The sequence below is a fragment of the Jaculus jaculus genome, chromosome 12, assembly GCF_020740685.1.
Source record: "Jaculus jaculus isolate mJacJac1 chromosome 12, mJacJac1.mat.Y.cur, whole genome shotgun sequence".
Taxonomy (NCBI): Eukaryota; Metazoa; Chordata; class Mammalia; order Rodentia; family Dipodidae; genus Jaculus; species Jaculus jaculus.
Genome location: NC_059113.1, coordinates 41,234,811 through 41,249,396, shown reverse-complemented (window position 1 = coordinate 41,249,396; position 14,586 = coordinate 41,234,811). Strand labels below are relative to the sequence as shown.

The following is a 14,586-nucleotide window of genomic DNA, read 5'->3' as shown; positions in this document are numbered from 1 at the left end:
TCATCTCATGCTCCACTGGCATTTCTCTGCAACCCACATGACCCAACACCAGAGGGGTTGCTTGTGGGGAGCTCAAACATGCCACCTAAGCTTTCAGGGCCTCTCAAAATGCTCTCATCCAGTGCCAGCTTCATCGGCTGGTGACCAACCCCTCCTAAGCTGCCCTGTCATCAGGTGTCCTTTCCCAAACATCCACACAGAGACACTGGAAGAGAAGTAGACTTTAGTGCCAGGACTGCCCTGAAGCAGTTGGCCATTTGGCAGTGGGCCCGGCTCATGGTTCAAGTTGTGGAACACTCCTCCAGGTCACAGATAGGAAACTAAGAACAGAAGGTGAGAAAACAGATTCTGTGTTCACATGATTATTCTTGTTTATTGAGGTCTGTTTTATTTTCAACGGGTGCTTTTCCTCCAAGTAAATAGAGCAGGCGTAAATATCTATAATGAATAAATTTATTGTCTTACAAAAATCATTGTCTAGAAATATGGGAATACAAGAAAAGATATTTGCAGTCAGGTGTTTGGTGGTCAACAATTCATACAGGAGGAAATCAAAGATTCCAAACCCATGTGACAAATTCTTCCTAAAAGATGTTAAAGCTTTTAACCCAAAAGGTTTGTGTTTTCAAGCACATTGCAGAGGATCAGGATTTATCATTAACACTGATTTGTTGTCACTGAATGTTTATAACACTACTTTGACTAGAGAGGTACATGATATGAAGCACAGTCAAAATAATACATTAAGTTGTTATAGAGGCAAATAATATATTTAACATTGTCTTAGTACTGTAGTGTCTAAGGCACTTTCTGTAATGTCAGTTTGCTTAGCTATCAACCAAAAACAGAATGCTAAGTGTTCTCTGTAACACTGTCCAAAGAAAGGGAAAAGGAAAAAATGAGGATTCACACCGACTGGCATGTCAACATTCAGGCAGATGGCATCTGCTCTCGAGGTCCTCTAAATCTCATTGACAAACTTGGAACAAGCCTCCGACACAAAACCAATATTCCCATTTGGGCTCAAAGCAGTGGCTGAATTTGCAAGGTCAGCATGAGGGTTTGGCTGGCAGGGGAGGGGCTTCTGCTAAGCATCTGCGGGCCCATGCAGCTCACTTCTGGAGTGAGGAGGGCACTGGCAAGCCAGATACTACAGGAAACCATCCTGAAGCTGCTCTGATGGCTGCCATGTGGGGCCTCAGTTGCATCATGGCCGCTACCTTTTCTGTGCACAGACAGCACTGGCTAAGGACCATTCACATGAGATACAGGATGCCACCAACTGGAGGGGTAGGGTCACCCTTGGGAGATGGTTATGGTAACCTTAATGGATGCTACTTCCCCCAATCCAACCTACTAAGCCAAAGTCCCTTTCACAGTTTGCTCACTAAAATAGTGATCATTATTCAAAGGAAATGAGAGATACAAGTACAGGTTAGGTTTCACAATGTTCTAGAGACTGGATGTGGTTGAGGAGTCAGGGCCACATGAACACAGAACTAAGGTACCTGTCAATACGACAGAGCATGCAGAGCAACTGAGCAACAACCATGGGGCTGCCCCCATGGCCCAGTGACTGGCAACGAAGGGTCTGGAGTTTCTGTTTTAAAAGGGTTCTCTTCTTAACATGTTATAAAATGGTCTCTTGATGAATATATGGAAAATAGATGCAACGATGTTTAATACACGTTTCTTGTGCAGGTATATATGTAAAAAGGGGAGCAATTGTACCTAATCTGAAGCAGGATACAGTCTGCACAGGCTGCAAAGCCTTAAGACACAGTTGATTTTCCTGTAAGGAATCCTGTAGCTTGCGATTCCTGAATCTGCAGGAGGCCTCAGGCAGGCTGGCGCCGGGTGAGCTCTTGTGTGTCCCACTGTGTCACCTTGGACTTCCCATGACTATTCTGACTGCGGTGGCTGTGTCTCATTGACATCACTGGTCTTACTTTCTGTGTCATCGTCTGACAGCTCCAGGGAAGCTCCCTCAATGTGTAGCTGGCGCCGTCCAGACCGGCTTGAAGAAAAGCTGATTGGACCACCCCGCCTGAGGGGTGAGGGAGAAAAAGAGATTGGTTTATGTGGTGTATTGGTCTGAGAGAAACATGACTGTCAGGTCATTCAACTCTAAATGATGCCAAGTCTTCTTCCACCCGGGGCCTCAGGACATTCACCTTGGTAGGTAGGCACTTATGGGAAAGGCCTTATGCTTTTCTATCCCACTGCCTCTTCACCCAACACTGTACATATAGCAGAGTGATCAAAAGCCCTGTCTTCAGGTCTTTGACAGATGTAAGGAAAATGGTTCAAGACAAAGCTCTACCTCCTAACCAACCTTGCATACAAAAGGGCCAACTAGGGTCTCTCTTGCATTCCCCTCCTTTTTTTTTTTTTTTCCTTCAAAGTAAGGTCTCACTGTAGCCCAGGATGACCTCTAACTCACTATATAGTTTCAGAGTGGCCTTGAACTCACAGCAATCCTCCTACCTCTGCCTGAGTGCTGGGATTAAAGGTATGTGCCACTGCGTCCGGCACCTGCATCCTTTTTCTTTGAAAGAATTTTTATTTTACATCCCTTTAGACATATATAATGTTGGGGCTGGAAAAATGGCTTAGCAGTTAAGGTACTTGCCTGTGAAGCCTAAGGACTCAGGTTCAATTTCCCAGAACCCACGTAAGCTGGATGCACATAGTGGTGCATGCGCCCGAGTTTGTATGCATTGGCTAGAGGCCCTGGCAGGCGCCCCCCTCTCTAATAAATAAAATATTAAAAAAGAAATACAAAATGTCTTACTTTACTGGCAGTACAAAAACAAGGGCATGGATTGATTGCCTTTGGCTTGTGGCTGACATAGCTCATCATGGCTTTCGCTCATCCATGCTTTGTCCCCTCCCTGGCAAACAGGAGCATGGAGGAGGGCTGGTGTATCAGGTCCTATGGGGAGCTCTTGCCCTGCTTTTGAAAGACTGCAACATCCTTATCTGTGCACAGACAGCAGACCACTTAATGTAGTCAGCTCCACAGTGGGTCTGGCCTATTTTCTGCCCATCTAGTACTACAAAAGCCATAAATCTGATTGTGGTGACTCAAGAGAAAGGAATCTGCATGGCTTCCCCTCTAACCCCCGCTCCTACCAAGCTTCTGCATGCCAGCCTGCACCATCTTCGCCAAGGCTTACCTCAGCCGGTTTTTCAGAGTGCTGACCTCACGGCTCAGGCCCTCGTTGGCCTCAGTGGCATCATCTAGTTCCCGCTGGAGTTTCCGCCGAGATGCATTGGCCCGGGTAGCTTCCTCTTCAGCCTCCTCCAGCTGGCGCTTAAGCTGCTTCATCCTAGCATTGGCCTTCTCCATCTAGGAGGTACGCGAATCAGGACAAAACAAACACTGAATCAAAGGGCAGCCTCTTGGTACCCCAAGTTTGTCAGCATGGCTTTGCATGACATCCTCGTGAGCATACACGTGGCTCAGGGCCCCTCTAAGGCTTTTTAGCTTACCTGTCACTCAACAAAGCTAATACAAAGAGAGTAAGCTATGTCAACAGAATTTTTTTTTCAGAAATTGTTTTTACCCATGTGTTTTCTATAGGAAAAATGACCTATTTTTAATATTTTATATCTTCACACATGTGCCTATGGGATAAAAAATGACCTGGTCTGGGGCTGAGGAGATCAGAGTTCAGTTCCCCAGCACCCATTAAGGCCAGATGCAAAGTGGTGCATGCACCTGTGATCCCCACATGCCTACATCACTAGGAGGTGGGGCTGTGAGAATCGGAAGTTTGCAGGCCAGCTGGGCCACTAGTAAAATGTTCGTTTGCAGTCTGTCAGTTTGTAGAACCAGAGACTCTATATGCCTCCCCCATAAATAATTTTAAAAAGATGTAGTTTTATATTGTTACACAAGTGAACTATGGGGCTGTGAAAAGGAACTGCTATTCCTACGAGATGCAGAAGCACCAACAGTCTGGCCAGCTTCCCACGGCAAGAGATGGTACAGCGTGTTGCCACACCTCCTGTGAAGAATGGCTATTTCACACGTCCTACTTGGGTTCTCTCAGTACAGAGTCACTCTGGGAAGAACTGTCATAAACCTGACGCTTAGAAATTTACTATTCAATTTTGTTCCAGACTTTCAGGGACCAGCCGGTGCCCTGCATGTGCAACCTTAGCCTGCCTAGCATGGTGAGTAGGAAGTGGGGAGGGTCTGCACCCAAGGCAGACTGCTCACTGCAGCACAGGGGACGGCAGGAGGTCACGTGGTAGTGGGGGCAGGTACCACATGCAGTACATCTGTTTTCACTTTCTACTTTTTTTGTGATTAAAAAAATTTTTTTTTGTGGGTTTGTAAATTCTTTTTTTTTTTTTTTTTTGTTTTTTTTGTTTTTGTTTTTTTCGAGGTAGGGTCTCACTCTGGTCCAGGCTGACCTGGAATTAACTCTGTAATAGTCTCAGGGTGGCCTTGAACAAACGGGAATCCTCCTACCTCTGCCTCCCGAGTGCTGGGATTAAAGGCGTGCACCACCACGCCCGGCTGTAAATTCTTTTTTGAGGCAGGGTCTCAGGTAGCCCAAGCTAGCCCCAAAATCCTGATCATCTTGCCATTTCTTAAATGCTGAGATTATAGGTGTGTGCAATCAATCATGCCTGTCTAGCATTAATTTGTTTACTTTTTCTTTGTGGTACTAGGGATTGAATTTTGCATATCTAGGCAAGTGTTGTTGTTGTTGTTCTTCTTTTTTTTGGTTTTTTGAGGTAGAGTCTCACTCTGGTCCAGGCTGACCTGGAATTAACTCTGTAGTCTCAGGGTGGCCTTGAACTCACGGTGATCCTCCTACCTCTGCCTCCCAAGTGCTGGGATTAAAGGTGTGCACCACCACGCCCGGCTTTAGGCAAGTGTTCTTTATCCCCACCTGTTTTCCCTCCCTCTTTCTTCCCTTCCTTCTTCCCTCCCTCCCTTTGTTTCTGTTTTTCGAGGTAGGGTCTCACTATAGTGCAGGCTGACCTGAAATTCACTATGTAGTCTCAGGGAGGCCTTGAACTCATGGTGATCCTCCTACCTCTGCCTCCCAAGTGCTGAGATTACAGGCGTGTGCCATCACACCCGACTCTTTTTTTTTTCTCCTATTTATGAAGGAGTTTTTATTATTTATTTATTTGAGAGATACAGAAGAAATAGGCAGGTAGAGAGAAAATGGGTGCGCCACTGCAAACCAATTCCAGACATGTGTACCCCCTTGTGCATCTGGGTCCTAGGGAATTGAACTGAGGTCCTTTGGCTTTGCAGGCAAGCACCTTAACTACTAAGCCATCTCTCCAGCCTGTTTTCACTTTCTACTCATCATCTCTTGCAACCACTTCCATCCAAGGCAGAGAAGTGGGAGTGAATCTGTGAGAAAGTTCCATGCTATGAAGCAACTAGTGGGGGAAATAGACGGCTCTCACCTCAAAGCTCCTCCCCTCCCTCCCTGTGTTTCTTGTGCACTGTGAGCTCCCCACCTTTTATTCCTCATATAACAACACCCAGGAGTGCCTGGCTGGAGCATGGGCTAGAGAATCAGATTTCCAACAGCGTTTGTTAATGCTGCCTTAAGTTGTGCAGCCTTTGCAGGGAGGGCGTCTCCACCTTGCCCGTCCTCTGTACCTGCTCTTTGTACTGATCCGCGTGTCGCCGCTCATCTTCCACCTGCATGAAGATTTCTTTCAGCTTCTTCTCTGTGCGACGGACTAATTTGTTGGCAGCTGCTCGTTCCCTGTAAAAGTGATGAGAGTGGCTTTGAGAAAATATGTTTTGAATGAGGAGAATGGTTTTTAAAGTTCTTTTTTTGGGAAGATGACACATGTTGGAGTGACTTCTGACACTTCTCTCCCCAGACTAATATGGTTAATATGTCCTGAAACTTTGTCCTTTTGGTTAAAACAGGGATTGCCTTTAACATCTTCCTCCATGTGACAAAAGAGCACTTTATTCCTATATATACAGGTATTAACTGCTTATTCAGTCCTTGGGTAGCAAATGTCACATATAGCTGTAAGTTACACTGCCTTTTTGAAGACAAAAATCACCTAATCTTTTTTGCCTGGAAGAGAAAGTCCAAAAGCCCCAGTTTATTGATCATCTCAGTGTAGAAATTCCTAACTACTATGGCGCCAAGAGCAGTTACAGCCCATGAAACAAATGCCAAACTCCACCCACCCTCTGGTTGGTTAGAAGTCAAATAAACTGGGGCTGGAGACATGGCTTAGCAGTGAAGCGCTTGCCTGTGAAGCCAAAGGACCCAGGACCCATGTAAGCCAGATGCACAAGGTGGCACATGTGTCTGGAGATTGTTTGCAGCATCTGGAGATGCTGGTGCGGCCATTCTCTCTTTCAAATAAATAACTAAAAATAAAACATTTAAAAAAATCACCATGTTGCAACCTGGGACTATTGTCTCATATGAAGAAGAAATAACTTACTTGGAGGACTCTATGGAAGATAGAGAAGTTCTCTATCTTAGAGGCTTTGTAAAAATGGATTGCAGTGGGGTGAGATGAGAGGGCAAGCTATATTAATGACAGCTAAAAGCAACCATAATTGTGTGATCCACAGATAAATCTCACTGGTGACACCTCCCCAAACGCCCACCCAGTGGAGCGGGGAGGGAGTAGTGGGAAGGCAGCACCGTGACAGATTATGAGGATGCTAGACTCTCAGTCCAGGTCTTGCATTTCAGAAGGGCCCCAAGCTCCCCATCAAGATTAATTTGAAGCGGTAGTTCTGGAATCTATTACCCTAGTGGCTCTATCGATGCCTGCTTGATGCCGTACTGTGCAGTGTGCCCATACTTTTCACCTGCTTTAACAGAAACTGTTGGGCAGTCACTTCCTGTGGGGAAACAAAAGCTGTTGTGTCATGCTGCACTTCTTCTCTGCCAGAAAACTAGCATTTTCAGTGTCAAGAGAGAGTCCAGAAGGAGCTGATGGATACAGCCAAGCTTTTCCAGCTCATAGCATCTTCTATTTCCCATTCAGCTCACATTTCTGTGTCTTGTTCTGACTCATACTGGGCCTGGAACCGGGTCTGTGGCAGATATGCAGGCAGTTTCTAATGAGAGCTGCAAGAACCTCAGCTAGGCGTGGGGGCGCATGCCTTTAATCCCAGCACTCAGAAGGCAGAGGTATGAGGACCGCCATGAGTTCAAGGCCACCCTGAGCCTATATAGTGAATTCCAGGTCAGCCTGGGCTTCAATTGAAAAATTGGAAAAAACAAACAAACAAAGAACTTCTTACTTAGCTTCCTGTTCTAGCTGTTCCTCCAGCTGCCCAATCTTGGCTTCCAGGGCTGAGATGGTAGCCTTAAACTTGGACTTCACAGCACCCTCCAACTCCTGCAGCTTGGCCTTCAGTTCCTTGTTCTGTCGCTCTAGTTGCTGACGGGCATTGTCACTCTTCTGGGCAGCACTGCGCTCAGCTGCCAGCTCTGTGTTCAGTGTGTCCACCTGGAAGAGATGGGGTCAGGCACTCATGTAGAAGTAGCGCAGATGTTCCCAGGGGACAGGCTGCCACATGGTCACCTGCAGTGTGGTCTTGCGGAATCGGTCATTGAGAAGTTCCATGTTGCTCTGCTCCTCTTCCAGCTCCTCCTCCAACTGTGCGATCCGTGCCTCTAGGCGCCGCTTCTCATCCAACAGTGCAGACCTGGGGGTTGGGGGGAGGGTGCCGAGGAAGAGGAGTCAGCACAGCACAGGAAACTCGTGAGCGTGCACACATGTGTGTGTGTCTCTTCTCCACCATCCTGCTGTTGGCAACTTGAGTATCTCACTTCTTATAGCTCTTTTTCCTGCACCTGTCCTGAGACCCATAAACAAGGCCTAATGATCATGCTTCCAAACATCCACACCTCGTTCTCTCCCTCCACCACTGTGATGGACTTATGCCTCCGTAGAGTGCAGCCAGGGCCCACCTTCAGAATGCACGAGATGAACTCTCAATGTAGAATGAAATGAAAAAATCCTTAACAAAAGGGATGATTCCTACTAAAAAATGAGTTCAGAAGGCTGGAGAGATGGCTTAGCGGTTAAGCGCTTGCCTGTAAAGCCTAAGGACCCTGGTTTGAGGCTTGATTCCCCAGGACCCACATTAGCCAGATACACAAGGGGTCCACGCGTCTGGAGTTCATTTGCAGTGGCTGGAGGCCCTGGTGCGCCCATTCTCTCTCTGCCTGTCACTCTCAAATAAATAAATAAAACTAAACAAAAAAATTTAAAAAAGATGAGTTCAGAGGAAGGTCATGTCTATGGAAGCTGTTTGAAAAACTCAATAAATGTGAAAGTGAAGCCTTGCAGTGCTAGGTCTGTGCAGCCTGCTGTGTGTGAGGCCACTGGGACTAACCCAGGCGTCTGAGTGCGCTTTGGCCAGTGGCTGAGGCTGCCCAGACATAGCACTTCATGGTCATCCTTTCGGACCTGAGTGGGTGAGCAAGCCCACTACCAGAAGCATAGGTGTCAGGTGACCATACCAGCCTTTGCCAGCGCACATGCCCAAGAGCAGAGAACCACAACTGTGGAGAAGATGGGATGGGTACCACTGCCTTCATTTTTTTTTGAGGTAGGGTCTCACTTAAGCCCAGGCTGATCTGGAACTCACTCTGTAGTTCCAGGCTGCCCTTGAACTCACAGTGATCCTCCTACCTCCACCTCCTGAGTGCTGGATTAAAGGTGTGTACCACCACTGCTTTCTAGATACTCGCCCCTTTTACCTGCTGCCAGGAGACTCACTTGCCAGAAGCGCTGTTGGCGATCTCATCAGCCAGTTCATCTCGCTCTTGCTCGGCATGTCGGCGGGCACGCTCTGATGATGCCAGCTCCTAAGTGAGTTTGGGTGAGTTAAGCTTCAGCCATTATTGTTCCCTCATGTGTGAAATCCTGTAATGCCTTGCTCCAGTCACTTGTGTACCTCATACTGTGGTTTACAAAAAGTGAAGCTGGCAAAGTGCTAAAGAAAATTTCAAGGCCAGCAGATGAGGTGTGCCATGGCAATTTAACCCAAGCCCACAGAGGGAGTTTCTAGTCTACAGCTGCTTTGCTCTCACCTCCACAGTAAGGGGTGGCTACCTTCCAGTCACAGACCCAGCAAAGTGTGAGCGATATAACATAAGGTCACATATGTAGTACAGAGATCAAGAACATAAGATGGACCAGTGTCTGTTCAAGCAGGGGGCAGCAAGGATTCTAGCTCCCTTGGGTGGGTGGAATGTGGCAGCGTGCTTAGGGTTTGCAGCTGGGCCTCTATAGTGGGCATCCTTGCAAAGACAACTTGCCTCAAAAGGAGTTCCAGGTGCATTTCTCTCCCCCAGCTGGGTAAAGACCGAGATCCTAACTGTACCACCTACTTTATGGGTGAGGAAGCAAAGGGCCACAAAGATGAAGATACTGGCTCAAGGCCTAAGGTTGGTCAGCCGCAGAAAGTGTAGGTCTTAATTTCCTACACAGGGCTTTTCATGTGCTGCCCCTTCCAAAAGGGTCCACACTTGACAAGGGCCATCTTGACGAGGTCCAGGGGCAGGACAGCACAGGACTTCTCTGATATGAGCGCTTGCCTCTTCTGTTAAGCACATGAGGTAGGTCCTCTGAAAAGGTTAGACTCTAGGGCAGAATCTACCCATGGGAAAGAGGGAAATTAGCAGCTGTCTAGGATGGAATGGCAACTAGCAGCATGCTTTGGATTTGAACCATGGGTTGCAGATTACAGTTCTGCCATGTGATCTCTCAGGTTCAGTCCTCTTTGGTTAGAGGAACTCACTGAGGGCAGTATACTTTAGGCAGGTAAGGGTCCCATAGGAGACCAGAAAGGATTGTGAGGCCTAGAAACTACATGGCCAGAGGTATTTGCAGGAAGTGAAAGTATCAGATACAAAGAGGAAAGGCCAGGGCAGCTGCTCAGGCTTTCCTCTAATGCAGGGATCTCTACCTGAAGGTCTGAATCAACGCTGCTGGCTTTCAGAAACAATTGAGTGTGCTGGGCGCTGGCAGTGCCACCTAGTCCAAGTGGCTCCATGAGCCCCAGCACTGGTAGGGAAAGGAGGACCTAGGATGCCAGGAGTCAATTCTGGGAAGGGTACAGAGCCCAAACTTCTAGTTACTGAGAAGCACACATTCTTTTAAAGCACTCAGTAGTATCTAAAAACAGGCCATGTTCTAGGCCCTAGGCTAGTCAACATTCCTTGACCATAACATGCTAAAAGTAAAAACCAACTAAAAAGTCCAAAAAACAAAATGCCACACATTCGGAATTTAAAACCACATGTTTAAATTACTGTGGGTAAAGAAGTTCTAATAGAAATCAAATGTAGAATTATAAGACAGTGAAGGTACTCCATATCAAAACTCGTGTGATGAAGTGAAAATAGAACTTAAAAGGGAAATTTATAGTCTTTATGAACATATTGGCCAAGAATAAAACGTGAAAGTTGGAGTTAAGTGTTCAGCTCAAGAAGTCAGAAAAGGAAGGGCTAGGATGTAGCCCATTGTCAAGAGTTGTATACTTAGTAAGCTTGAAGACTTGGGTTCTGTCCTCAGCCTGTACACACATGTATGTACACACGCCCCCTTGTGGGGAGGGAGCCCAAAGGAACTAATTATGAGTAAAAAAAAAACAAAAAACAAAAAAACAAGACGAAGATCAAAATCGGCTCTCTGGGTAAACTCAGGGTCTGCTGGCTGGTTTTCAGTTCCCTTTACACGCTGACATCTAGGAGCTTTTTCTTTCTTGCCAGCTCAACCCTAACTGGTAGTATTTTCTTCAGTGTTTGTGCTAGTTTTTTTTTCCCCTTCATATTTATTGATACTAACATTTCAGGTTACCTCTGAGTTGGTTTTGATCATCTTTTATACAGAACTACAAACATTCAAGGTGCCTTACATAGATAGAATCTATGCTACACCAGTCCCTTCCCCATGAGAACTTATCAAGTGATTCACTCAGGAATTCAGTAAAAGAATGTCAGTGTTTCTGCTCTGAAACAACATGAGTAACCCTTCGGTATGTGTATGGCCAGGATGAACTATCTTCAAGCTTACTAATACTAAACAGACAAGTACCACTTCTTTTTTTCCTAGGGCACTAAGGCCTAGATGGCTGTTACTAGTTAGTTAGCTCTTTTGCCTGTACCTAGGCAGAGGAGCATACATGAGCAAGTGACAAAGTGACCACTTCCTGTTGAACTGTGGCAATGAGTGAGCTTTAAAAATAGGTACTGAGGAAGCTGGGCATTGTGACACACACATCCCAGCACTCAGGAGGCAGAGGTAGAAGGATCACTGTGAGTTCGAGGCCACTCTGAGACTATATAGTGAATTCCAGGTCAGCCTGGGCTAGAATGAGACCCTACTTCAAAAAACCAAAATAAATAAATAAATAAATAAATAAATAAAACAGAGGGCTGGAGAGATGGGTTAGCAGTTCGGTGCTTGCCTACAAAGCCAAAGGACCCAGGTTTGATTCTCTGGGACCCATGTAAGCCAGATGCACAAGGTGTTGGATGCATCTGGAGTTTGTTTGCAGTGGCTGAAGGCCCTAGTGTGCCCATTCTTTCACTATCTGCCTCTCTCTTTTAAATAAAAAGTTTTTTTTTTTTTTTTAAAAGAAAGGATACTGAAAGCTGGGTGTGGTGGTGCACACCTTTAATCCCAGCACTTAGGAAGCAGAGGTAGGAGGAGCGTCATGAGTTTGAAGCCATCCTGAGAATATACAGTGAATTCCAAGTCAGCCTGGGCTACAGTGAGACCCCACCTCAAAAAACCAAATAAACAAATAAAATAAAATAAAATAAAATGGATACAGAAATTATATGACACTCAAATATATCTCCTCTGAGAAATTTCAAGGACAAATATTTGCCAAACAAGTGGATGACAGAGTGAACAAACAAACCTCTTGCAATTGAAGGATTTCTGCTTCTAGGCTCTTCAATTTCTTTTCACTCTCTTTGGATTGAGCAAAAATTTCATCTCGGGATGCACGAGCTTCTTCTAATTCACGTTGGTAATCTTTCATCTGAGCCTAAGATTAAATAAAAAGGTAACTTTGAGGGATGGTTTTCTTAGGTTTTGTTTTTGTTTTGAGGCAGGATCTCACACTAGCCCAGGCTGACCTGGAACTCACTCTGTAGACCCAGGCTGTACTCATGGAGATCCTCCTACTTTTGCCTCCTGAGTGCTGGGATTAAAAGTGTGTGCCACCATGCCTGGCTCTTAATTTTAAAATATGTAGTATTTTTCAGATTATAACAGAAGTAATATCATAGGACTATCATAAGACTGTAGACTAAAAGGCTCATGGATGCAGATGTAGAATTCCAGACAGCAGTGGCAAGGCAAATCTGGCACCAGAAAAGAATGTGTACCATGCCAAGTAAGTTTCAGCTGAGAAATGAAGGCTAGTTTGACAAGCAAAAATGCACATACCATGACTACTTCAACAAGTGCAGGAGCAGTATCTGACAAATGAACACCTTTTCATTAGAAAATAGGAATCTCTGAAGAGAATGAATTTTTTTAACTTTAGTCTGAATGATTTTCCCATAAAAGATGAGAAACAGTACAGAGATGATGGTCAATTGTGCAATTTCTCTTTAACACCATAAAAGAGTTTCTAGCCAGGATTATTAGACAAGACAAAGAAAGAAGATTAGATGGGAAAGAAGTAAAACTAACGATTTGTAGATATGGTTGTGCATATGGCAAACCTTCAGAAATCCACTAAAAAGCCATCAGCACTAGCACATGAGTAGGAGCTCTTTATGCTCTCTCCTCTTTCCCGCTTCCTCTAAACTAAACTAAAAAAAAAAAAAAAAAAAAAAGAATAATTGAGGTCTTCATATTTGGCTCACTCTTAAATTCATTTCTTCACTGAAGGCATGAATCCATGTTTTGCTTGGGTGGGGAGGTCTCCAAAAGGGCAAAAGGGGAACAGTGGGAGGGATGAACTGGAGCTGTACAGACCTGAAGTTTGCGAAGCTGCTTTATCACTTCATCCCGGGCTTTGTTTGCAGCCTCAATTTGGGCTTCAAGGTCCTTCAAGTCTATCTCCATTTTCTTCTTTGAAGCCACAGCAAGTGCCCGCTGTTTCCGCTCGTCCTCTAGCTCCGCCTCCAGCTCCCGCACCTGCAGGGCAGCACTGGTTTAGAGCTGGTTAAAGCGAACAGCCTGTTCACACACTGGGCTACGGCTACTTGGGTGAGTGGGGCCTCCTGTTACTCTGTGGAGTTCTGTCATTAAGCATTCCTTATACCAACAGAAATTGTAGGAACTGAATTTAGTACAAAGGGTCTTAAAACACCATCACAGGCCTTTCCCACTGATGGCTAGTAAGGGACACAAGAAGGGAGACTAGGCTCAAAGTCTAGGTGACTCAGGCTTAGAAAGACAGATAATGACAAAGGTTGGGATGGACACACAGTGGGCACATGGCAGCTGGTAAGAGGCCAGAGGAACCAGCAGGCACAACTAGGTCCTGAAGCTGTGGGGATCTGGGCCTGCTCAGTGCCAAGTCATGTGTTCAGCAGAACTGGGAATCTGGGGTACAAAGGTGGGCTCCATCTGGCTATAGGGCTTCAGACCCACACAGAAATTCCATTTGGTACATCAAGAAAGAAAGAGGCAAGAAAAATGCCTAGTGCAGAAGTGACAAAATGGAAGGCCAACTTTTAGAGTAGACATATGGGGAAAGAGGATGAATAAATGAGACAAATGTGAGCAGACAACTCAGGACCCAGGAACACACTCTAGAACTTTCTTCTTTCTGCAGGCTTCTAGCTGCACATAGGATGGGGTAGAATGATACTAATTACTTGTGTTTTGATGCTAGGCTGAGAACAAGTTTTGTTTAAGCCAAATCCTAATGCCTAAATTAACAACAATGAAATGACAATGAACAAATGTGATGCTGTTGGTATCTGAGCTGTGTCGGCTTGTGAGTCCTGCTTCACCATTCGACTAGGAAGTACTGAGGAAGGCCGTGGAGTCTCATAGTGGGGGCTCTGAGCAGAGCCCTTGCCATGAACAGGAGGTGGCTGGCATGGAGCTGCAATGGAAGCAGCACTGATTTGGGGAGGATGGCTCTCTAGGTGATGTCAAGAACCCTAGGGTGAGGTGAGTCAATGGGTCTCCAAGGCGACAGCACAGCCTCTGTCGCTCCTGTTCCTGCTGGGGGATGAGGAGCAGGGTAGCCAGGCACCGCCATCTGTAGCTGTGTGCTGCACGCCTGTATCTACTTCCACCTTAGCACAAGCAACTGCCCTGATATTTCTCAGTGTGGGTCTAGATATGCTTACAAATTCTTTGACACTCATCCTTGAAGAGGTAGCGTTTAAAGGCTTCTTGCATATGAGCTGGACTTGGGGACTCATTTCTAAAGAACAGGATGAAAGGGACTAGGCTGTAAAGGCATGGGACTTCCTCTCTGCTCGCCCTCCTGGACCTCTCATACCTGGGAAGGTTCACTCAAGCAGTCTTCCCAGAGGCTGGCTGGTGAATAGTGAGGCTGGGAGCTGCTGCTCTTCTAGCAGATAAATTATCTGGGCCCAGCTCTAGACACACAGAAACTGG

General features: G+C 45.9%; 1 protein-coding gene across 3 annotated transcripts in view; it reads right to left on the bottom strand.

Annotated features, from left to right (window-relative positions):
- Window positions 1–353: 353 nt before the first annotated feature.
- Myh10 (myosin heavy chain 10) overlaps window positions 354–14,586 on the bottom strand; it is a 164,288-nt gene continuing 150,055 nt past the window's right edge. For all 3 annotated transcript variants that reach the window (XM_045131555.1, XM_045131556.1, XM_045131554.1), the window contains exons 34-41: window positions 12,982–13,143; window positions 11,912–12,040; window positions 8,758–8,846; window positions 7,555–7,678; window positions 7,271–7,479; window positions 5,642–5,750; window positions 3,180–3,352; window positions 354–2,047 (exon numbers count right to left, since the gene is read on the bottom strand). In XM_045131555.1, coding sequence (XP_044987490.1) covers window positions 1,903–2,047; window positions 3,180–3,352; window positions 5,642–5,750; window positions 7,271–7,479; window positions 7,555–7,678; window positions 8,758–8,846; window positions 11,912–12,040; window positions 12,982–13,143 — 1,140 coding nt within the window. In that variant the 3' untranslated portion in view covers window positions 354–1,902. The remainder of the gene's footprint in view (window positions 2,048–3,179; window positions 3,353–5,641; window positions 5,751–7,270; window positions 7,480–7,554; window positions 7,679–8,757; window positions 8,847–11,911; window positions 12,041–12,981; window positions 13,144–14,586) is intronic.